Source organism: Pristiophorus japonicus, chromosome 2 (genome assembly GCF_044704955.1).
Source record: "Pristiophorus japonicus isolate sPriJap1 chromosome 2, sPriJap1.hap1, whole genome shotgun sequence".
NCBI lineage: Eukaryota > Metazoa > Chordata > Chondrichthyes > Pristiophoridae > Pristiophorus > Pristiophorus japonicus.
In genome coordinates this window covers 18050395-18076004 of record NC_091978.1, presented here as the reverse complement: position 1 = coordinate 18076004, position 25610 = coordinate 18050395, and the positions used below count along the sequence as shown (strand labels likewise).

The following is a 25610-nucleotide window of genomic DNA, read 5'->3' as shown; positions in this document are numbered from 1 at the left end:
GTGCAGGCTCGAAGGGCCGAATGGCCTACTCCTGCACCTATTTTCTATGTTTCTAAGAGGGAGCTACAATTTGATCAGGGATGGGAGCTGATCTAGAACCACAGGAAAACCTGCTATAGCCAGCAAAGGATGCAGCGCACTCTTTCACAGGGGTCAAGTTTCTACTCTCGATAAACAGCTGCACCAAAGCACTGGTGCCTTAAAAGCTTTTGAAAAAGAACAGCAGTGATTATTTTAATCTTTTAAAATCTTATGTGTCCATAGCTCATTAAAAGTCTTGCACATGTGCACACATCTGGCCTGCAACATTAATTTTCTACGGTCATGACTTTGTCAGTTTTAAATCCACACTTGACCTAGCAATTCTCTCTCTCTCTATATATATATATCTATATAAACACACAGGCCTGCATTTTATGGGGCTTCTGACAGCGTATACATTCGGAAGCCTTCAGATTGGCCCCACAAGTGTAAGAAAGACCTGCATTTATATAGCGCCTTTCATGACCACCGGACGTCTCAAAGCGCTTTTCAGCCAATGAAGTACTTTTGGAGTGTAGTCACTGTTGTAATGTGGGAAATGCAAGGCCTTTTAAAATTTTTAAATTATTTTAAAAATGATTTAAACATATACATAGATTTAAAATTAGTTTCGGTAAATTTTGTCCCGTTTTAAAATGTTGACATTTATTTTTCAAAAATTAAATGTTGCATTTTAAATGTTTAATTGAAGGGTCTTTTAATTCATTTTGAGCATAAGTGGGGTGAAATTGTATTTATTAGGCGATTTATATCATGCTTATAGAGATTCTATTTACATACAGACTCCCCATAAGCAGGATAGCAATCACCGAATAAATAAAATCACAGGGATTCCCCCTTTGTCATTGGTTGGTCTGGCCCACGTGATCCTGGGACGCAGGGCCTTTACACAGGCTTCACGCCTGCCGGCGCAGGACCGCAAGAGTCCGAAACTCCAGAGACACCAGGCAAGCACGGAGTTTTCTTTTGGTTCGGAGGCCTATGCAGGCAGCAAGCCTCCAACTACAATTCCCAGGCTGTAATCACCACAACCCTATGTAAACAATTGCCTGTCGCTCTTTACTGACAAACCACTCGAAGCACAAAATGTCTTTTTTCCAAAATATTTCCCTCAGCTGACATTTAGAATGTTAAAATAAGGTTTTTGAAGAAAATGTAATTTCAAAAATGACATTTCACATGATCATTAGATTTGCCCAGTAGTTATATCTGCACTAGAGGCCTCAGCCACTCTCAATAGCCTGGGGTGCGACTGGATATTGCTTCCTCACAGCAGACGAGGACATGGCTTGGACTTGGGTATGCAGGGATAAACTTCAAAGTTTATGGATGACATAAAACTCTGAAATGTAATAAACTGCGAGGAAGACAGCAACAGACTTCAGGAGGACAGCAACAGACTGGTGAACTAGGCAGACACATGGCAGATGAAATAAATCTAGGCTGACACTCCAATGCAGTGCAGAGGGAGCGCTGCACTGTTGGAGGTGGCGTTAAACCGAGGCCCCGTATGATCTCTCAAGTGGACGCAAAAGACCCCATGGCACTATTTCGAAGAGGAGCAGGGGAGGTATCCCCGGTGTCCTGGCCAATATTTATCCCTCAATTAACATAACAAAAACAGATTATCTGGTCATTATCACATTGCTGTTTGTGGGAGCTTGCTGTGTGCTAATTGGCTGCTGCGTTTCCCCACATTACAACAGTGACTACACTCCAGAAGTACTTCATTGGCTATAAAGCGCCTTGAGACATCCTGAGGTGGTGAAAGGCGCTATGTTTTTCTTCAATAAAAATTCTTCACAAACAAGACCTCATTAAAAACACCAGTCTGTGAACAGCATCATCTGTTATTGTGCTTTCTTTGCTAACAGTAAGAAAAGAAAACAGGAGATTGTTTGTAGATGATGGATTGCTGTTGAAAATTCTGTTAAAAAAATTCACTCCTGAACATTTAAATGATGACCCTTTGATCAATTTTGTTTATGAAAATGTATATTTACTAAAAGGGTTGAATAAATTGGGAAACTCATCAATTGGAAGCTAAATCTTCTATTTCCGCGTTCCTGAGGTAAACCAGGAGCGCATCAGTAAATTGCACAGCCTCAGCCCATGACTTTCCATCCGTTAAATTCAAGTTTTTACGTGCAGGATGACAAAGACAGGAACCAGCTGGCAATGGAGAACATGGTGGTGGGTGTACCCGAGGGTGCTAAAGGGGTGTAGATGGGCGTTTAAACATAAGAAATACGAGCAGGAGTAGCCCATACAGCCACTCGATCCTGCTCCATCATTTAATAAGATCATGGCTGATCTGATCATGGACTCAGCTACACTTCCCTGCCCGTTGCCCATAATCCTTTATTCCCTTATCAATCTCCTAGAGTGCATTATCAGTGCTCCCTGATCCCAGAATTGCTCCAATGCTCCCAGAGCCTGAGACCTCACTCCCCAATATCGCTAGATCCCAGGATGCCGCTCCCAGTGACCCCAGGTAGCCAACACCTGTCCCACTATTTCCAAAAACCCCGGATCCCTTTCCCAGTGTTCTCAAGAGACTAGGATCTCTCCAAAGTACTGTTAGACCTTAAGACCTCATTCCACACCTGCCAGACTGCAGGATGCTCCCAGTGTTGATAAATCAGCATCCCTGATAATGCTACTTGGCATACACACACAAATCCACACACACACACACATCTAAGACAACACTGGGAAAAGCTCTTCGAACAAAAAGCATCCTACAATGACCTCTACCATTATCTTTTTTCTGTAAGTATCTGAAGCCTGGAGGTTCGCATGTGGAATACAAATTCAGAACAAAGTGTGAGTTGAACCACCGCCCCCGGACATTCAACGGTATTACCATCGCCGAATCCTCCACCATCAACATCCAGGGGGTCGCCATTGATCAGAAACTTAATTGGACCAGCCACATAAATACTGTGGCAACAAGAACAGGTCAGAGGCTGGGTATTCTGCAGCAAGTGTCTCACCTCCTGACTCCCCAAAGTCTTTCCGCCATCTACAAGCCACAAGTCAGGAGTGTGATGGAATACTCTCCACGTGCCCGGATGAGTGCAGCTCCAACAACACTCAAGAAGCTGGACATCATCCAGGCAAAGCAGTCCGCTTGATTGACACCCCATCCACCACCTTAAACATTCACTCCCTCCTCCACCGGCGCACCGTGGCTGCAGTGTGTACCATCTACAAGATGCACTGCAGCAACTCACCAAGGCTTCTTCGGCAGCACCTCCCAAACCTGCGAACTCCACCACCGAGAAGGACAAGGGCAGCAGGCGAATGAGAACACCACCGCCTGCAAGTTCCCCTCCAAGTCACACACAGCCTGACTTACAAATGTATCGCCGTTCCTTCATGGTCGCTGTATCAAAAATCCTGGAACTCCCTCCCTAACAGCACTGTGGGAGCACATTCACCACACGGACTGCAGCGGTTCAAGGCGGTGGCTCACCACCACCTTCTCAAGGGCAATAGGGATGAGCGATAAATGCTGGCCTTGCCAGCGACGCCCACATCCCATGAAAAAAAATAATGCAGATAGAATAAGGGAAGACAGAATAAATGCTGACACTGACTGGTTAGGCCAAATAGCTTGTTTCCATAATGTAACTTCGATGTATTATCAGGAAGATTTCTAGTTGATTATCTGTCACGATACAACAGCCATTAGAAATAAATCTCAACTCAAAAAAAGGATTATCGCTGCTGAAACCCTTGAGTTTACAAGTAGGCATACCCACCTTTTCACTGGCCAGGAAGACTATAATGTTGCCCTCTTCTCCCTTCCTGTGGATGTCCAGTATTGTTTGTGCAGCAGCTGAAACACAGTTCTTAAACTGGCCATCTCGGTATATAACTTCCACGGGAAATGAATTTTCGGCCGCATCCTCCACTTCTACAAAAGGCGCGTCGGCGTAGTAACTCCCTAGCCTGCCCGCCAAATGTGGGGCCGTGATGACCACAACCTTCAGCTCTGGCCTCTGCTTTGGCAAGTCTTTCAATAGACCGAGGAGGACATCAGTTGCCACTGTCCGTTCGTGGGCCTCGTCAATGATTATAACTCCGTAGTGATGCAACAAGGGATCAGACATCATTTCACAGAGCAACACATCATCTGTGCAGTACCTGTGGGAGAGAGAAAGAACTTGCGTTTATATGGCACCTCATCACATCGCGAGGACATCGCAAAGCTCTTTTATAGCCGACGGACTCCATTTTTATTAAAAAGTGCATGCAAGGACAGAAAATTGGGACTTCCATTAATCATATTCTTGCATCATGTCAGCTCACAAAAACAACATGAGCTTGGACAGCTGAACACTAAGTAAAGATCACCAGATACACCAACCGAATTAACATCACATAGTAAAAAAAATTGGCATCAACTTGTGTATGTTTACACAATCACAGTCTCCACGTGGAACTGATTGACTCATTGATTTTGGTTGTATAAACTGGAATTTCCATTCACTGGAGCACAAAGATCCAACATTACTGTCATCACCCGTAGCTTCCGAATGCCACAAAACTCTAACTAGGCAATCAGGGATTCGGTTAATAATTTGAGGTAAGTATGCAAATGGTTTTATAATTGTCATTTACACAGCAGAACAGGTTCCAGAAGCTGTTCCACAATGCATGCCCTCGGTCCTGGTGCTGCCGAAACTCCTCCCTTTACATTTTGCAATGGTTTGTGGCAGACTGTCGAACTTTAAACTCATCGTTTGTGGGTCAGCCGTGGCTCAGTGGGCAGCACTCTCGCCTCGGTCAAAAGATTGTGGTTTCAAGTCCCACTCCAGGCTGACACTCCAGTGCAGTGCTGAGGGAACACTGCACCGTCGGAGGTGCCGTCTTTCGGATGAGACGTTAAACCGAGGCCCGTCTGCCCTCTCAGACGGTGGATGTCCATCTCAGATGGATAGAAAAGATCCCACGACATGATTTATTAGAAGAGCAGGGGAGTTCTCCCCGATGAGCTGGCCAATATTTATCCCTTAATTGACATTACTAAAAAGGGAATATTTAGTCATTATCACAAACTGTGCACAAATCGATCTGCCGCGTTTCCGACATTACAACAGTGACTGCACTTCAAAAAAGTACTTCATTGGCTGTAAAGCGCTTTGGGACTTCCTGAGGTTGTGAAAGGCGCTATGTAAATGCAAGTCTCTCTCAAATGGATACTTTGGAGATACAGTGAATGTCGATCACCTCCTATTGATTCTTAACCTAGCTACTGACAGCCCTCCGGCATCTAAATCGCTCCATGTGAGAACCTAGGCAATGAACAGGACTGGTTTTTTTTTACAGTAACTTGCACTTAAATCCCATCTTCAATGTAGCAAAACATCTGGCCCCACCATCTTCAGCTGCTTCTTCAAAAGAACTTCTCTCCATCATAAAAGTCAGGAGTGGGGCTTTTTGCTAATGAGTGCACAGAATTCAGCTCCATTCTCTATTCTGCTGATAATGAAGCCAGCAGACAGCAGAACTTGGACAATATCCAGACTTTGGCTGACAAGTGGCAGGTAACAGAGGTGCCACCGAACTACTAGATAATTACCACCTCCAATAAGGGCTCCCAACTTTCTAGGGTACTGCCATGGCCAAGCCCCTATCAACATTTTGGTGGGGGGGGGGGGGGGGAGAAAGGGGGAAATCACAGAAGCAACTATATCAACTCAGAGGCTATAAGAGGCGAACAAGGCAAGGGAATACACATTAAATGGTACGACACTGAAAAATGTAGAGGAGCAAAGGGACCTTGGAGTGCAGGTCCACAGATTCAGGTCAGGTCAATAAGGCTAAGGCGACATATGGAATACAAGAGGTCATGCTTGAATTGTATAAAACACTGGTTAGGCCGCAGCTGCAGTACTGCATGCAGTTCTGGTCACCACATTACAGGAAAGATGTGATTGCACTGAAAAGGGTACAGAGGCGATTTATAAGAATGTTGCCTGGACTGGAGAATTTGGGCTATGAGGAAAGATTGGAGATGTTGGGTCTATTTTCTTTGGAACAGAGGAGTCTGAGGGGAGACCTTATTGAGGTGTATACAATTATAAGGGGCCTGCAGAGTGGATAGGAAGGACCTGTTTCCCTTGGCAGAGGGGTCAACAACAACAACCAGGGCATAGGATTTAAAGTAACGGCTGGGGGCAGGGGGGGGGGGAGGTTTACAGGAGCTATGAGAGGAAATTTATTCACCCAGAGGGTGGTGGGGGTCTGGAACTCACTGCCCGAAAGGGTGGTAGAGACAGAAACCCTCACCACATTTAAAAAGTACTTGGATGTGCACTTGAAGTGCCGTAACCTACAGGGCTATGGACCAAGAGTTGGAAAGTGGGATTAGGCTGGGTAGTTCTTGGTCGGCCAGCGCCAACACGATGGGCTAAAATGGCCTCCTTCCGTGCTGTAAATTTCTATGTTTCTAAGAGAAGGTCTGAATATGCGTACTTGGCAACGAGTGGCTCACCTCCTGACCCCCTCAAAGCCTCTTCACCATCTCCAAGGCTCAAATCGCCACTCACCTGGATGGGTGCAGTTGCAACAACACCCAAATAGCTCAACACCATCCAGGACAGAGCAGTTTGCTTGACTAGCACCTTGCCACTGGACTAAATATCCACTCACTCAAATCACTGGCACACTGTGGTCCTTCTATGTGCTACTTATAGGACATGCTGCACCAGCTGGCCGAGATTCCTGTGCCAGCACCCCAGAGACCTCAGCCATGAAGAAGAACGAGAGCAGCAATGTTGTGAGAACGCCATCACCTCCAAGTCATATACAAGTTGCCCTTCCAAGTCACACACCATGCTGACGTGGACATATATGGGTATTCCTGTGTTGTGGCTGGATCAGTATTCTGAAATTCTTTAGTTAACAATATTGTGTGAGAACCATAACAAAGGCTGCAGTGATTCAGGAGCGTCCACCATGATTTTCTCAGGACCACTCGGAAAGAGCATAAAATATGGGCCTGCCAGTGTTCCCCACATCCCGAGAACAAATTTTAAAAATTAAGAATGGGAGTGAAGGGACCAGTCTTATAGGTAGGAGGTTGGTGAGCTTTGCCATGGTGACAACAGAGAAACGAGAGAGATCTGAAGTCGGAAGTGGGATAGAGATAAACTGGAATGCTCAAGGATGACATAGTAGCTGGTGGAGAGTTACGCAATGGAGCAGATAACCTCAATATTGGATAAAAAGCCAAGTCTCTTCACAGCTGGCATTAGAGGGTAGTGGGGACAGCAGTGAACTTGAAGGAGACACTTGGTAATGCAGAAGAGTTTAAGATTTCCCTTGCTCTCCAAATGACCCTGGAATACAAGACAATTGGCTCTGTGCTCACTGACCTACATTGGCTCCCGGTGCGTCAACACCTCGATTTTAAAGTTCTCAACCTTGTTTTCAAATCCCTCCATGGCCTCCCCCTGTCTATCTTTACAATCTCCTACAGCCATGCGAGATATCGACACTCCTCCAATTCTGGCTCCTTGCACATCCCCAACTTTAAACACGCCACCATTCACACCAAGCTTTGGAATTCCCTCCTTAAACCTCTCCACCTCTCTCTCCTCCTTTACGCCACTCCTTAAAACCTACCTCTTTGACCAAGCACCTATACCAATATCTCTATATGTAGCAAATTTGTCTAATAACATTCCTGTGAAGTGCTTCAGAACATAAGACATAGGAGCAGGAGTAGACCATTTGGCCCCTCGAACCTGCTCCGCCATTTAATATAATCATGGCTGATCTGATCATGGACTCAGTTCCAGTTCCCTGCCCACTCCCCATAACCTTTTACTCCCTTATCACTCAAAATCTGTCTATCTCCACCTTAAATATATTCAATGACCCAGCCTCCACAGCTCTCTGGGGCAGAGAATTTCACGGATTTACAACCCTCAGAAGAAATTCCTCCTCATCTCAGTTTTAAATGGCGACCCCTTATTCTGAGACTATGCCCCCTAGTTTTAGTTTCCCCTATGAGTGGAAATATCCTCTCTGCATCCAACTTGTCGAGCCCTCTCATTATCTTATATATGTTTCGATAAGATCACCTCTCATTCTTCTGAACCCCAGTGAGTATAGGCCCAACCTACTCAACCTATCTTCATAAGTCAACCCCCTCATCTCCGGAATCAACCTAGGGAACCTTCTCTGAGCAACCTCCAATGCAAGTATAACCTTCCTTAAATACAGAGACTAAAACTGTACGCAGTACTCCAGGTGTGGCCTCACCAATATCCTGTACAGTTGTAGCAGGATTTCTCTGCTTTTATACTCTATTCCCCCTTGCAATAAAGGCCAACATTCCATTTGCCTTCCTGATTACTTGCTGTACCTGCAATATAAATGCAAGTTGCTGTTGTAGTAGAGGGAGAGGTGATTTTTATTTCAGGTGGTTGAGCAGAACTGCCAAACTCTAGGTCAGTCAGTACTTCACGTCAGACAGCTAATTAGCAGGGAAAGAGTCATGGAATCAAAGGTATTGGTAGAGAGGTAAAGCTGGGACTAGACTGATCATAGGTCACATATAACGTAACACAAGTGCACCTATCAGATTTCAAGGCATGAAGGTAGGACGAGAAATTATGAGGAAAATCAAAGTCAAAGGAATCAAGAATAGAAGCAAGGGAAGTGACTTGGTTTTTGAAAAAGTTAAAACCGGTTCATGTTTTTTTTTCCCTCTGTAATGCTCCTCCTTCTTTTAACCAGTTTTGTTTTCTAACTGGGTCTTAGGGATCCAACTAAAAACAGGCCAGGGACAGCAAAAAAAACCAGAATGACGTATCCGCGAACACATCTGTCGCTGACTGAGTGGGGAACCTCAGCTGTCTGAACCATTTGTCAGACTCTCTCTCCAACCCATCCCTCCACCGATGTAGAAATATTCAGCCATCAAAAGGAAGGGGGAATTAAATAAAATCTCGCAGCATTACAATCTCAAATTATTCTTTTACTTCCAACAGCAAGCTGCCGGTTGGAAGTGATTCAAAGCACTGTGCCCGAGTGCACAGGTAGGGCGTGTCCTGTGACACACAATACGCACCATACTTTAAGATTTGAAGGAGATTTCACAATTGAAGGTTATGAGATTGAGTTAAAATATCCACAGGAACATTTACAATGAACAAATTTGGGGCAAAAATGGAACATATTTTATAAAAGCATTGCTAAGGTACACAATAAATGGGAGGCTGACACTTTGTTTTGCAAACTATTTAAGAATGATTTCCATATTTCAACGGAGTGCAAAGGTTAACTGCCATTTGCAGCATAGGCTCAGCAGTATTGAGACTTGAACCCCTTCGAGGCACCAATTACCTCATCTTAGGAAACAGAGGACAATGATAAAGGGCCTCAGCTTTACTCTTGCTGTTCGTAACGTCATCCGAGTCTTAAGGGAGTGCATCATAACTGTAACGCACATCTGGAATTTTCAAAATAACTTGAGAATACTGTATATAGACGCATAGATTGGAAAAGGTATTTTGCTACCAAATCCCAAACAATGAAGTAATGTCTATCAAATGAGTTGCTCAACACACACACAATCACAAATGCCCAAAAGCAGTAACAGTCCCAAGACAATAATGTAGTACCTGAGAAAAAGTTGAAGGTCCTAACTCGACGTTAATAAAAATAAAAAATAAGACTTGGATTTATAGTGTCTTTCATGACCACCGGACGTCTCAAAGCGCTTTACAGCCAATTAAGTACTTTTGGAGTGTAGTCGTTGTTGTAATGTGGGAAACGCGGCAGCCAACTTGCGCACAGCAAGCTCCCACAAACAGCAATGTGATAATAACCAGATAATCTGTTTTTGTTATGTTGTGATAGAGAATTCAAACAGGCTGCAAAGTTGAGAAAACACAGACCCCATGCCCACGTGAGAATTAGCACATTGCATTGAGCTATAACTCACGCTTGACATTTCAGGACATTTGGCAGCGAGCCAATTAGGGGCTAACAACACAGACTGTTGGATCAATTGAGCCAATAAGGTCAAAGGAGGAAAGTTTATTTTTGTAAATTGATCCAGGATAAGAAGCGCCATTTTTTGCCATGTGTTTTAGAAGAACAAAGAGCTGGAACCCTGCCAAGGTTCTGTTGCTGCTGCTGGAATAAAATTACTTTAAATCTACAACCGGAGTTCGCATCTCATTGAAAATTAAGAGATCTAACAATTTTGGCGTCACGAACAGGATCACTGAGTGAAGAAACTGAATTTTGGACATCAGACCTACATACTGAGGTAAGGACTCCTCTTTATAAAAGTCCTCTATCAATTGTCTAAATTCACCTCCCCTTCTACGCGATTCCGACAGCCTCCGGTTTGCGAACCCTCCGGTTGGTAATCAGCTCGAGGTCCCATAGACGTCTAAACTTCGGCTATGTGTAAGTTAATTCATCACTGATCGGCTGGAAAGCCTGCAACTCGAGACCCCAGGAAAGAAATTAGTACTACGGCAGCAGAAGATAAGAGCAAAGAATTTCTTACACCTGGTAAAGGCAGGCAGGCACCACCTGAGGTTTCGATAGACGAAATCCTCGAACAGTTGAAAGAATACAAAGAGCAACAATTTGGCTGATCGAAAACCTGCATTAAAATTGAACGAAAATACGGTACCTCCAAAGGACAATGGTCCTTGGACGACATCAAAAGGGTCTGGGGAAAAACGACCCGAATGAAAAATAAAGAGCGAACTAGATGGTCCTTAGCTGTTATGGGACAGATCCGACAGCGGAGTGAAATTATAACGCGTTCCCAACATGATAGGGAGATGACCAGTACAAAGGACCAACTGCAAGCGGTTTGTGAACAGCTGCGACAGAAAAAACTTGAACTTGAAAAGTCGGAAGCGGAAGTTAAAGATCTTAAAGGTGAAATTAAAGAATGGAAAAAAATCATTAGGTCAAGAGACAGTAATAGGAATATGTATCGGTCAATTCCCAGGGTACCCATGTTTGGATAAATTAAAAGCGCAAACCCGAAAACACGACCAAGGAATAGATACGGATTCTGAGTTCTCCGACGATACAGGGTCGGAGGATGAAGAATTAGGGGTGCACTTTGCCCCGTTAAAAAAAAACGAGTTGTAGTCAAATCAGAAGAGACTGCGGATGAGGACGGAACCAAAAAAACGAAGAAAAGACTGTATGAAAAATACTTAGTTCATGATCCGGCGGACCCAGAGAAAATTGATAAATGGTCCAAGGAGTTGCCCAATCCAAAGAAAGGGGGAGTGAAAACGTGGGACCAATTGGACGGCTTAAGAAATATATATCAACTTCATCCCTGGGACGGAGTGCAAATTTTAACCATAATGGTGCCAAAAACACAAGGAAGAAAATTGCACGACAAGGTAAAAGGAGCTTTGGGGCAGGATGAGCAAGAATTAGACGCAGGCTGGGATGCGATTAAACACTGGCTGCCAGCCTTCAGTCCAGCTAAGACAGACTGGGGAAAAATTGCAGCCTGCCAACAGAAAGGAACAGAGGAGGTCCTGGAGTATGACGAGCGGTTTAGATACACGTGGCGAGAACATTCGGGTATGAATAATACGGATGAGGAATGGATGAACAAGAGTTTGGAGCGCTGAAAGCAGCTTTCATGGCAGGTCTAAAGCCAGAACTGTCCAAAATGCTTAAGGTAGTGTTACCAGACTGGGAAGGTAGAGGAACTACCTTTGCAGCGTTGGTGGATCGATGTAACCAATTAGACGGGGATATGGGAGCTAAAGTCCGAGCTGTACAGGCTATGGGATGGAAATCCCGGATTCCGATAAACAGTCATTAGGAAAATTACCCGGAAAATGTCATTATTGTGGGAAAGAAGGCCACTGGGCCAAGACGAGCAGGGTGAAACAGCAAGGTCACTGGGAAGAGGACGCAGCCAGGGATACAATTCAGCCAACAAACCAGGCTTGTCACAAGATAATGACCTCATAGAAGCATTTAAGCGACTGACAATACAACAACAGAAGGAGTTTCTTGGGATAGCAAAAAACGATTAGAGCCCGCCCTGGCCCGCTCCACGCACTAATACAACAGAGGGGAGATGGGCTATATATAACTGTGAGGGTGGGCGATAAGGATGTGGACTGTCTTTTAGACACAGGGGCGGAATTAACATGCCTACCCCGACAACATGGAGACTCTTTGCCGTTGGATGGTAGGGCACGTACAGCCTATGGAGTTGGGAGCCATAAAATGGAAATTAAAAGGACAACACTGGTACTTATAGAGCTGGGTCCACATGAACTAACCACGCCGGTCTGGATAGGCCCAGTAGATCAACCCCTTTTGGGAATGGATGTTCTAATCAAGTAGATTCATCGTTGCATTTCGAGGATGGTCGGGTGACATGGTCAATTAGAACTTTGAAGAAAGAAGAATTGAAGGAACACCCGATATGGGCTAAAGATAAGAACGATTGTGGCCTACTCCAGATGGAGCCTGCATCATTTACCGGGACCAAGCCTCCATGCACTAAACAGTATCCCATCAGTCCAACTGCCATCGCGGGAATCTTACCGGCTATTCAGCAATTGGAGAAACAAGGGGTGCTTATTAAAACACATAGCTCCTCCAATAGCTCCGTGTGGCCGGTACAGAAATCTATTGAGACTTGGCGTTTGACCGTCGATTATAGGAAAGCTAACCAGTGTATTGATCAAAAAGCTCCTTTGGTCGCAGATCCCTCCACCCTTTTTAATGCCCTCAAACCGGAACATAAATATTTCTCTGTTATAGATATGGCCAACGGATTTTGGTCGGTGCCTCTGGCATTGGAGGTTCGACAGTGGTTTGCTTTCACGGTCCAAGGACAACAGTATACTTGGACCCGGTTACCGCAGGGTTTCCACAACAGCCCTATGGTATTCCACATGGCTTTACAAAGCCATTTGCGAGAATTACCTTCCCTGTCATCCACAGTCATCCAATATGTAGACGATATCCTGCTCGCTTCTAACACGGAAGAACAGCATGAACAAGATTTACGAGCTTTGTTGGACTAGCTTTGGCTGAAAGGACATAAAGCCAGCATCAACAAAGCACAAATATCCCAAGAAGAGGTTATATACATGGGACAAAAGATTTCACAAGGAAAGAGAGAACTTACCCAGGATAGAACTGCAGCCATTCGGGCTGCTAAAAAACCCACCACTATTCAGGAACTAAGGTCCTTTTTGGGATTGTGTAACTTTAACAGAAATTGGATTGACTTCTTCACACAGCTTGCTCAGCCACTGAATGGTATCTTAAAGGTAAAACATGCCTCTAAAGAAGCCATCACCCTCACTAAAGAACAGCATGAGGTCTTCTTGAGTTTGAAAAAGGCTGTGTTCTCGGCACCGGCTCTGGGAATCCCCGACAGTGGTAAGCCATTTACCCTGTTTGTCCATGAGAAAGAAGGATATATGACAGCTATACTGACACAAGAACATGGGGATCGGCAAAGACCTATTGGCTATTATTCGGCAAAACTGTATGCGGTAGCCCTCGGATAGGGAAGTTGCCTAAGGGCCATGTCGAGCGGTAATGATCACTGCGGGTCTAGTCCTCGACCAAAAGCTGATGGTCAAGTGTCCCCACACCGTACATACTTTGCTGTCTATGAATAGAATGTCTCAGGTGACGGCAGCTAGATGGGCCCGCTGGACAGCAGTTTTGGAAGCTCCTAATCTCCATATCGTCCGGGCCAGCCCGGTTAATCCCGCAACTATGCTCCCGATGTCAGAATCGAGGGAGCAAGAGGGGGGAGAATGTGAAGAGCATGAATGTGTGGAGATTTTAAAAGAAACAGAAGCAGCAGCCTCAGCAGCAGAGGAGCCTCTGCACAACCCAGACCTCATCCTGTTTACAGATGGTTCCTCCTTTGTTGACAATGGTACCAGAAAAGCAGAATGGGCAGTTACAACCTTATATGAGGTAGTGGCAAAAGGATGTTTACCCTCAAGAACGTCAGCACAACAGGCCGAGTTACGGGCCCTGTCAGAAGCATGTCAAATAGCAGAAGGACATTCAGCTAATGTCTACACAGATTCGCGTTATGCTTTTGGTGTCGCTCACGACTTTGGTCTGTTATGGCGGAAAAGAGGATTCCTCACTGCTGCTGGTACACCTATCCGAAATGGAAAAAAAGTCCGAGACTTACTAGAGGCCATACAATTACCTCAGGAAGTGTCCATCCTGAAGTGTAAGGCCCATACCAAGGAAACTACCACGGAAGCATAGGGAAATGCCCTAGCTGACCACGCAGCTAAAGATGCCGCCTCACAGGGCGCTCCCCCAGAAGAACCAACACAGAAGTACAGATTGAAAGCACTCAGGACTCTGACACGAGACCTTCAAACAATGCAAGGCGAGTGCTCCCGAGAGCAAAAATGGACATGGATTGAGGCAGGAATTAAGCTATGTGAAGATGGTGTCTGGAGACAAAGAGTTACCGACAAGCCAGTCGCGCCACAAGTGTTTATGCCTTTTTTAGCCCAACAGATCCACTCGTGGGGACACTTGGCTTCATAACAGATGACAGCACGGTTCCAGAAAAGCTGGTGGGGTCGGGGATTTAAAAAACATGCCCAGCTGGTAGCAGACCGCTGTCTGGTCTGCCAGAAAAATAATTCTGGACCCATCGGACCATTCCAGCATCTGCAGGCCAATTATATACCTCTCCCTCCATGCCAAGAATACACTAACATTCTTGTCATGGTCGACAGATTCTCTGGATGGGTAGAAGCTGTCCCAACTAAAAGAGCTACAGCCAATCACATTGCAAAGGTCTTGTGTAAGGATTACATTCCCCGGTGGGGAGTCCCGAGTAGCATTGACTCAGATCAGGGAACACACTTCACAGGTACTGTCTGCCAAGAAATCTGTAGGTTACTGAATATTCCGTGGGATTTACACTGTCCTTATCACCCACAATCATCAGGACAAGTAGAGCAAATGAATCGAATTCTGAAACAACGGCGTGCCAAATATCACCAAGAAGGAACATCATGGCCCCAGGCACTACCAATAGTGCTATGTAGCATTAGGGCAAGCCCGAACAGAACTACAGGTCGAAGCCCATTTGAAATTATAACAGGAAGACCCATGTCGCTGCCAGGAACGACTGATTTACGGAAAGCTGATGTTCACTTAATGAGTGACACTTTGTTATCATACTGTCAGAACCTAACCAATGCTATTAGTTCTGTTTCCCCGACAGGTATCAGCAGCTTGGGGTAATCCACCCGAAGGAGGACACGACATCGTCCCAGAAGTTTGGGTGTATGTGAAAAAGTTACATAAAGAACCTTTGGGTGCCAAGTGGGAGGGACCTTACCAAGTGTTATTGGCAGCTGTTAAAGTCCAAGGAAAGAAAGCCTGGATCCATGCCTCACATGTTAAACGAGCACCCGTAACTGAAGCTCAAATCTGATAAGGACAATTTCTTTTTGCCAAAATGTATAAATTTACTGTAATACTGACTGCAGGTTTTCTAGGCATTTGCCTACTTCTTACTAGCCGACCCTCTGCACCAAAGGGAAATAGTCGAGTACCCAGAGAATTACATGTAAATATTTTTAATATATGTCATACATTTATGCCAAACAAAGTAACATAGAAACATAGAAAATAGGTGCAGGAGTAGGCCATTCAGCCCTTCGAGTCTGCTCTGCCATTCAATGAGTTCATGGCTGAACATGAAACTTCAGTATCCCATTCCTGCTTTCTCGCCATACCCCTTGATCCCCCTAGTAGTAAGGACTAAATCTAACTCCTTTTTGAATATATTTAGTGAATTGGCCTCAACAACTTTCTGTGGTACAGGTTCACCATTCTCTGGGTGAAGAAGTTTCTCCTCATCTCGGTCCTAAATGGCTTACTCTTTATCCTTAGACTGTGACCCCTGGTTCTGCACTTCCCCAACATTGGGAACATTCTTCCTGCATCTAACCTGTCTAAACCCGTCAGAATTTTAAATGTTTCTATGAGATCCCCTCTCATTCTTCTGAGCTCCAGTGAACACAAGCCCAGTTGATCCAGTCTTTCTAGATAGTTGTTGGGTGTGCGCGCACACCCTTGAGGTCAATTCCCTTGAATATCTCGGAAATGGCTGAGTGGATAATTAAGCAAAACAAAACAGGCAATGCGTTTCAGGATACGGAAGACTGGGCACATAAATGGAAGTCAGCAGGTTACAATCTGACTACTTTTGAAGGGGGGTACCAACCGTGCTACAATAATTCCAAACAGCCCCCATTTTTTGTTATCACTAATACAACGGGAGTATGAAGACCGGGGGAATCGGTCTGTCTGATTAGAAACATAAAAGGAGGCCAAAATATGGGGTATAGTAACTGCTTCCGGAATTATAATGTAATCAAGCCAAGGAACCGTCCAAACTGGGCCGATGTGGGAGTTCTTAACGTAACGGGGATTCTGAATAAAACAGATGGAAAAGCCTGGACAGGCCCTGGAGTGTTGCTGACAAAGAAACAGCTAACATTAATTGCCTATAATGGCACCTATTGGGTGTGTGGCCACAAGGCCTACCCTTGGCTGCCCCAGAATTGGACGGGATCCTGCTATTTAGCCTACATTGTGCCATATACGTATCATATAAAGTCACTGTCGGAACATCTACACCGTCCTAAGAGAGCTATCACAGAAACAGAGAGGTTCTTTGCCATTCTGATCCCCAGGTATGGGACCGCCAAACTGGCAAGGGAATCCATTAACATGGCATCCGTTGTGAAATGGGTAGCCAATGATACCTCAGAGGCCCTAGTTAAAATCAATGCAGAAATGGTAGCAATCCGCACAGTAGCCCTACAGAATAGACTGGCTCTTGACTACATCCTACCTGCGTGTCATGGTTCATCAGTCATTGAAGGTTGGCATGCAGGTACAACAGGCGGTGAAGGCGGCAAATGGTATGTTGGTCTTCACAGCTAGGGGATTTGAGTATAGGAGCAGGGAGGTCTTACTGCAGTTGTACAGGGCCTTCGTGAGGCCTTACCTGGAATATTGTGTTCAGTTTTGGTCTCCTAATCTGAGGAAGGACGTTCTTGCTATTGAGGGAGTGCAGCGAAGGTTCACCAGACTAATTCCAGGGATGGCTGGACTGTCATTTGAGGAGAGACTGGATCAACTGGGCCTTTATTCACTGGAGTTTAGAAGGATGAGAGGGGATCTCATAGAAACGTATAAAATTCTGACGGGACTGGACAGGTTAGATGTGGGAAGAATGTTCCCGATGTTGGGAAAGTCCAGAACCAGGGGACATAGTTTTGGGATAAGGGGTAGGCCATTTAGGACTGAGATGAGAAGAAACTTCTTCACTCAGAGAGTTGTAAACCTGTGGAATTCCCTGCCGAGTTGTTGATGCCAGTTCATTGGATATATTCAAGAGGGAGTTACGGCTAAGGGGATCAAGGGGTATAGAGAGAAAGCAGGAAAGGGGTACTGAGGGAATGATCAGCCATGATCTTATTGAATGGTGGTGCAGGCTCGAAGGGCCGAATGGCCTACTCCTGCACCTATTTTCTATGTTTCTATGTTTCTAAAAGGGAGGCACTTGCGCCCTACTCGGAACTGAGTGTTGCACATATATCCCAGATAGCTCCGAAGAAATTACCCACTTAGCGGAGCAAATCCAAAAAGGAGGTAGAGAAACTTAAGCAACCCCCATCATTCACTTTGTGGAGCGGAGCCTCTGAATGGCTAGGTTCAATAGGAACTTCATTGGTGGAAGGTTTAATTCTATTCATTGTAATTATTTTACTTTTATATTGTTTGTTTGTCGAATAAATGTTGTTGCAACCAGGCGGCTGTAGCTGCTGTCCCGCAGGTGAGACACCTTGCAGGTCCCAGCAGACCGTCTGTACGTGGCACAGGGGTATGTTATGCTTAAGGGATGGTTGTTTACTGGTTGAATTATGATATTGATTTGGATTAAATTGGAATGAGGTTAATTAACCTACTAAAACCAGACTTCCATTGTGGCCACGATGGAATTCGGGTTGATGTAAATTTGTGTGGAAGCTACTTGTCCGGATATGTGGCAAAACACATCAACAAATTTTAGAAGGCAACTCTATTAACATGTATGAAATTATTTTGTAGAATGTTCAACCAGTAATACCTGATGTTTTATGATTCAGTTTGTGAAAGAATCAAAGGGAGGATTGATAGAGAATTCAAACAGGCTGCAAAGTTAAGAAAACACAGACCCCTGCCTACGTGAGAATTACCACATTGCATTGAGCAAAAACTCAAGCTTGACATTTCAGGACTTTTGGCAGCGAGCCAATTAGGGGCTAACAACACAGACTGTTGGATCAATTGAGCCAATAAGGTCAAAGGAGGAGAGTTTATTTCTGTAAATTGATCCAGGGTAAGTACAGCCATTTTTTGCCATGTGTTTTAGAAGAACAAAGAGCTGGAACCCTGCCAAGGTTCTGTTGCTGCTGCTGGAATAAAATTACTTTAAATCTACAATCGGAGTTCGCATCTCATTGAAAATTAAGAGATCCAACATGTTGATTGAGGGATAAATATTGGCCCCCCAGGGGATAACTCCACTGCTCATCTGCGAAATAGTTGTGTGTGATCTTTTATGTCCACCTGAGAGCAGACAGGGACTCTATCCGAAAGACAGCACCACCGACAGTGCAGCACTCCCTCAGCACCGCACTGGAGTATCAGCCAAGATTTATGTGCTCAAGTCTCTGGAGTGGGCCTTGAGCCCACAACCTTCTGACTCAGAGGCAAGTGTACTCACTGAGCCACAGCTGACACTTTAAGCAATGTGTACCTTGTGATTTTATTTCCCCCCCCATTGGTAGCACCAGAGTTCCCGCTAAGGTGCATGCGCAGCCACACAGTGATCCGAAAAGTCCCACGCAGGCCACCCACTGGCTTTTACATTGCAGATACTGCACATGCGCAAATATTTGAATGGGCCAAGCATTTGGGAGCCATGCCACGCAGGAGGCAGTGCATCTTAGAGTACACCCATTAAGTATCACCCAATCATTCTGAAACAGAATGTCGTAGATTCAAGCCGCACTGCAGAACTTGATGTAACCCATGCTCTTATTAACAATGATCTTATTGAATGGCGGAGCAGGCTCAAGGGGCAAAATGGTCTATACCTGCTCCTATTTCTTATGTTATGTTTGCTAACTCTCTGGTATTGAGGGAATGCTGCAGTGGTAGAAGAACCATCCTTTATATATGTTAAAATGAAGCTATATCTGCTGTTCAGGCAGACATTCATGATCCAATTCCACCAATCATAGAAAAGCAGACAGTTCTCATGGTGTCTTATGCAACATTACTCTCTCAATTAACACTACCAAAATCAAAATGCAATTTGTTTCATTTCTAGTTGTGAGATCTTACTGTGCGTAAAGTGGCCGTTACATTTGGCTACACAACGTCAAAGAGAGACATTTCTGTGAGAAGGCATTATATAAATACAAATCTTTCACAACTTATATTTTAGTTTATGTTGTCAGTTAAGTCAATATTTTTCATTGCAGCTCATGTTAAATTTATCTGTTTGTCTGTAACACTGCTGTGAAGTGCCTTGGGACGTTTTACTACGTTAAAGCCACTATATAAATAAAAGTTATTATTATAGGCAGAAGGGTCGAGAACCAGAGGACACAGATTTAAAGTAATTGGCAGAAGAACCAACAACCACGCAAGGTCTGTGGGGTCGAGATGGCTCCGAGAATACATGCCGGGTGATGGAAGCTCAGAACTAATTCCTGGCAGATTTGTTGATCGGGTACCTAAAAGTGCTGACTCTTGCCAGGTACATAACCAGTGCTGAGCCTCGTCCTGTTGACATCTACAGAGGCAGATTTTCACTGATGATCATGAGATAGCAATCGGGAGCAGCAATCCTGGCTGATCTCCACCCCACTCACACGACGCCTAGCTCTAGCCAAGCGATGCTGAATTCCACTATAATATCCTCGTGAGAGACTTCAGTTACGTGGGTAGACTGGAGAAGCTGGGGTCGTTCTCCTTAGAGCAGAGAAAGTTGAGAGGAGATTTGATAGAGGTGTTCAAAATCATGAGGGGTCTGGACAGAGTAGAGAGAGAGAAACTGTGTCCTAAGCTCAAACTCCCTCCCTCAACCTCTACCGCTCTTTCCTCCTTTAAGACGTTCGTTAAAACCTACCTCTTTAAACAAGCTTTTAATCATCTTTTTCTGTGGTTCATGTCAAATGTATCTGTTTGTCTGTAGCACTGTTGTGAAGCGCCTTGGGATGTTTCACTATGTTAAAGGCACTATATAAATAAAAGCTATTTGCCCTGAAATTCCGAGGAGGGCTTCCCACGGGTAAATCCTGAAAAAATAGAAATAAACTGCGCACTTACCTGGAGTTGCTGCGCACGTTGGGACTTCCAAGTCACAGGCCTCCTCTCCCAACGACGCACAACGCATGCACGTCAGGACGTCCACAGGAGTCACATGTGCCTGGACACCCAATCACAGGTAAGTATTTTCTCATTCATAGTAATAGGAGATTCGTAAGTTACTATGAATGAGAAAAACCCTAAAACGCACAAACACTATACAAAACATTTAAAAAACACCTCACACAATAAACTAATAGAAATTAAAAATGTTACACATGTTTTTTTAAATAAAAAAAAATTCCCGATTTTTAAAAAAAGTTAGGGTTAGGGTTAAAAATAAAATTATCTGAGTGTGCAGGGTTTTAAATGTGTTCTTTAAATTTTTAATTTTAATGATGTTTTTGCTATTTTTTTAAACTCTTACGCCTGCTTTATCAGGCGCAAGATTTTAAAGGACATTTGCAGGGCAAGAGATTCGTAAATATCAGAAATCTTGCCCTGCAAGTGTCCTCGCTCCCGAGATACAGAGGATCTGTCAAGCCAGAAACTTGACAGATCGGAAATGCCAGTTTTCAGCGCATGCGTATTTCAGGGCCAACATTATTATAATAGGCAGAAGAGTCGAGAACCAGAGGTCACAGATTTAAGGGGACTGGCAGAAGAACCAACGACATGAGGAAAACTTTTTTACGCAGTGAGTGGTTAGGATCTGGAATGCGCTGCCTGAAAGGGTGGTGGAGGCAGATTCAATCACAGCTTTCAAAAGGGATTTGGATAAGTACCTGAAGGAAAAAAAATGTTCAGGGCTATGGGGAAAAGGCGGGAGGGAGGAGTGGAACTAGCTGAAGTGCTCTTGCAGAGAGCTGGCACAGGCTCAATGGGCCAAAAGGCCCCTTTCTGTTCTGTAAGCATTCTATGGTTCTATAGTATCCCAACTGCTGCACCAGTTCAGATCAGCTAACTCAGTGCATATTGGGAATCAAACATGGAACCTTCATGTCAGAAAGTAGCAGATTCAAGTCCCACTTCAGAGATTTGAACACACAATCTAGGCTGACACTCCAGTGCAGTACTGAGGGAGTGCTGCATTGTCAGAAATGCCATATTTCAGAGGATGAGATGCTAAACCCCATCTGCTCTCAGGTAGACATAAAAGATACGATGGAACTATGGCACTGGAGTGGTAGTGACCTGGCCAATATTTTATCATCATAGGCAGTTCCTCAAAATCAAGGAAGACTTGCGTCCACTCCAAAAGTGAGTTCTCAGGTGACTGTACAGTTCAATACAGGAATTACAGTGTCTGTCACAGGTGGGACAGACAGTGGTTGAAGGAAAGGGTGGGTGGGGAGTCTGGTTTGCCGCACGCTCCTTCCGCTGTCTGCGTTTGGTTTCTGCATGCTCTCGGCGACGAGACTCGAGGTGCTCAGCGCCCTCCCGGATGCTCTTCCTCCACTAAGGGCAGTCTTGGGCCAGGGATTCCCAGGTGCTGGTGGGGATGTTGCGCTTTATCAGGGAGGCTTTGAAGGTGTCCTTGAAATGTTTCCTCTGCCCACCTGGGGCTCGCTTGCCGTGTAGGAGTTCCAAGTACAGCGCTTGCTATGGGAGTCTCGTGTCAGGCATGCAGACGATGTGACCCGCCCAACGGAGCTGGTCGAGTGTGGTCAGTGCTTTGATGCAAGAGATATTGGCCTGAGAACACTGACGTTGGTGCGTCTGTCCTCCTAGTGGATTTGCAGGATCTTGCGGAGGCAGCGCTGGTGGTACTTCTCCAGCGCTTTGAGATGTCTACTATATATGGTCCACGTCTCTCAGCCATATAGGAGGGCGGGTATCACTACAACCCTGTAGACCATAAGCTTAGTGCCAGATTTGAGGTCCTGATCTTCAAACACACTCTTCCACAGGCAGCCGAAGGCTGAGCTGGCGCACTGGAGGCGGTGTTGGACCTTGTCGTCGATGTCTGTCCTTGCTGACAGTAGGCTCCTGAGGTATGGAAAATGGTCCACGTTGTCCTAGGCCGCACCATAGATTTTGATGACCGAGGGGCAGTGCTGTGAGGCGGAGTCAGGTTGGTGGAGGACCTTTGTCTTACAGATGTTTAGTGTAAGGCCCATGCTTTCGTATGCCTCGGTGAAGACGTTGACGATGCCTTGGAGTTCGGCCGCTTAATGTGCGCAGACGCAAGCGTTGTCCACGTACTGTAGTTCGACGACAGAGGATGGGGGTATTTATCGCTCAACAACAACACATTATCTAGTCATCATCATATTGCTGTTTGTGGGACCTTGCTGTGCCCTTAATTGGCTGCCACATTTTCTATATTACAACAGTGACTACACTGCAAAATTACTTCATTTGCTGTAAAGTGCTTTGGAACATCAGGAGGACATGAAAGGCACTTCATAAATCCAAGATCTTTCTTCCTGTTCTGTATTGGTTAGCACAACGCGAGGTCGTGACTTTACACAAGATTAACAGACATTGCACTCCAAAAGTAATCCACTGTGTGAAGTACTTTGCGGTATTTCACGACGATATTATCTATATGAAGAAGAAAGCTGTAGACTGCAGGAAGATAACAATGAACTGATCAGGTGGGCAGAAAAGTGGCAAATGGAATTTAATCCGGAGAAGTGTGAGGTAATGCATTGGGGGAGGGCTAACAAGACAAGGGAATACACAATAAATAGTAGGACACTGAGAAGTGTAGAGGAACAGAGGGACCTTGGAGTGCATGTCCACAGACCCCTGAAGGTGGATAAGGTGTTTAAGAAGGCATTCGGGATACTTGCCTTTATTGGCCGAGGCATAAAATACAAGAGCAGGGTGGGTTATCTTGAACTGTATAAAATATTAGTTAGGCCACAGCTAGAATACTGCGTGCAGTTCTGGTCACCATATTACAGGAAAGATGTAATTGTACTAGAGGGTAGAGGAGATTTACGAGGATGATGTCTGGACTGGAGAATTTTAGCTATGAAGAAAGATTGGATAAGCTGGGGTTGTTTTCTTTGGAATAGAGGAGGCTGAGGGGAGACCTTATTGAGGTGTATAAAATTATGAGGGGCCTAGATAGAGTGGATAGGACTTATTTCCTTTAACAGAGGGGTCAATAATCAGGGGGCATAAATTTAAAGTAATTGGTCGAAGGGGATTTGAGGAGAAATGTTTTCCCCAAGAGGGTGGTGGGGGTCTGGAACACACTGCCAGCATGAACATGATGGGCCGAATGGCCTCCTTCTGTGCTGTAAATTTCTATATTCTAGTCAGCAGTTTTGCTCCGCCTTTTCTCAGCCTTGAAGTTTCCAGCTTTGTGGCAATAGGAACAAGTATTTACAGCAAACGTCACCTTCGGTAACAGCTTTTAAGTGAATTTTCGCAACTACTCATTTATAAGGTGCATGCTAAACTGACCTGAGAATAGTTTCTGTTGTGCAGCAGTCTTCATAAGGAACACGGTACCCAATCTCATGGCCCACATTCAAGTCCAGTTCATCTGCGACACACTGTGCCAGGCACATGGCAGACAAGCTGTGGGGCTGCGTGCAGACCACCATGCCGTGTCGATACTGAACCGAGAGAGCATACTCAGCACACCACTGGGAAATCTAATGGGGGGGAAAAACAATAGAAGCCAGATATTAACTTTTAATTTTGTAATTCGTACAAACACCTTTTACTGCTTGCTCTGTCCCAGTAATCCACCTTCAGGCAACTTGCAGTAAAGTTAATGGGCTGGATTTTCAGTCTTCTGCCGCCCTCGTTAGCGCCAGGGAGGGGCGGCAATAAGCACTTCTGGGCGGGCGGCCAGTTTCCAGTGCCCCACGGGACATTCGGTGCCAGTTTCAGTGGGGCGCGGAGCATTACCACCCGGAAGTGGCGTGCCGGTGTGCAACATCCCTGGTTGCGACACCGGCTCGATATTTGGATCACACCCGACCCGTAGCACCCTGCTTGGAATGCCCGAGGAAGTTGGCGTTCCAAGCTGTAGCAGACGCAGTGAGTTAAGTAATGCCGACCTGAGGTAAGCGTGATTGTTATTTTTTGCGATTTTTGTGGTGGCGAGTTATTTATTGGGAATGTTTCTGGTGGTTTTTTTTTCCCCCCCAGGTCCCCGCTCCCATCCCCCGCCACCGCCTCTACCCCCCTCCCCCCGCCCCCCGCCCGGAGGCCTCTCAGTGAACTCCGAGGCCAGTAGTTTAGCTCGGGATTTTCATTTGCTCAGCCGGCCTAGCACCCCGAGAGAGAAGAGAGGTGTACAACACCTCCGTTCCACACTCAGGGCCCCGCTGATTAATTTTGCGGCGGCAGATGCAAACCATTTGCTGGTGCAAGATTTACCAGTACGCCTGGATTAACGCCGCACAGAGGCGCGACCGAATTTCCACCCCAGTACTTCTTCTGGAAACTCTTACTTGATTATGTAACAATTAGGGGGGGTCACAGTGCAGTCAGTTTCGGAGCAGTGACCGACTAACCGCAGTTTCTGGATTTCCGCGTTAGAATACGCACGCGTTACATCCTGAAGTTGTGGTCAGTTTCAAAGGGGTGTTATTACCCACCGCAAATTCCGGGCCAAAATTAATCTTCTTTTGTGACTATAAAGTCAAGAGATGGTAGTGCTGGGTGAGGTGAATCAAATTATTTCTCACTTCACCATTTCCCATATTCAGGATGCCTGAATGAGGGAACCCACACTATAGCAGAACTTATTAGCTTTACACTCTATTCCTAAATCCAGTGCAAAATAATTGGAGACAGGCTAAATTCTATTTTTATATTAGGACCCTTACAAGCTGCATAGACAGAAAGAAGACATTGAGTCAGCAAAAGTCTTTACATTGGGAAGACATCAAGAACAGAATCATTAGGAAGGGGTGGGGCACTCAAAAATGTGCTTGGTAAGAATTGCTGTAGTGCTAACGGCAGATTTTATGAAAGAATTCTTTGCTTCAGTATTCAGAGTGAATGCAGTCTACAAAGACTTGTACATGTGGAAAAGTGACGAACATGAACATAAGAAATAGGAAGAGTAGGCCATACGGTCCCTCAAGCCTGCTCCACCATTTAATACGATCATGGCTGATCTGATCATGGACTCAGGTCCACTTCCCTGCCCGCTCCCCATAACCCCTTATTCCCTTATC

At 45.2% G+C, this 25610-nt stretch overlaps 1 protein-coding gene across 5 annotated transcripts in view; it reads right to left on the bottom strand.

The window, feature by feature from the left end:
* Positions 1-25610, bottom strand: part of LOC139236107 (putative pre-mRNA-splicing factor ATP-dependent RNA helicase DHX32) — a 207028-nt gene that overhangs the window by 100473 nt on the left and 80945 nt on the right. For all 5 annotated transcript variants that reach the window (XM_070866799.1, XM_070866802.1, XM_070866798.1 and 2 more), the window contains exons 3-4: positions 23878-24071; positions 3810-4194 (exon numbers count right to left, since the gene is read on the bottom strand). In XM_070866799.1, coding sequence (XP_070722900.1) covers positions 3810-4194; positions 23878-24071 — 579 coding nt within the window. The remainder of the gene's footprint in view (positions 1-3809; positions 4195-23877; positions 24072-25610) is intronic.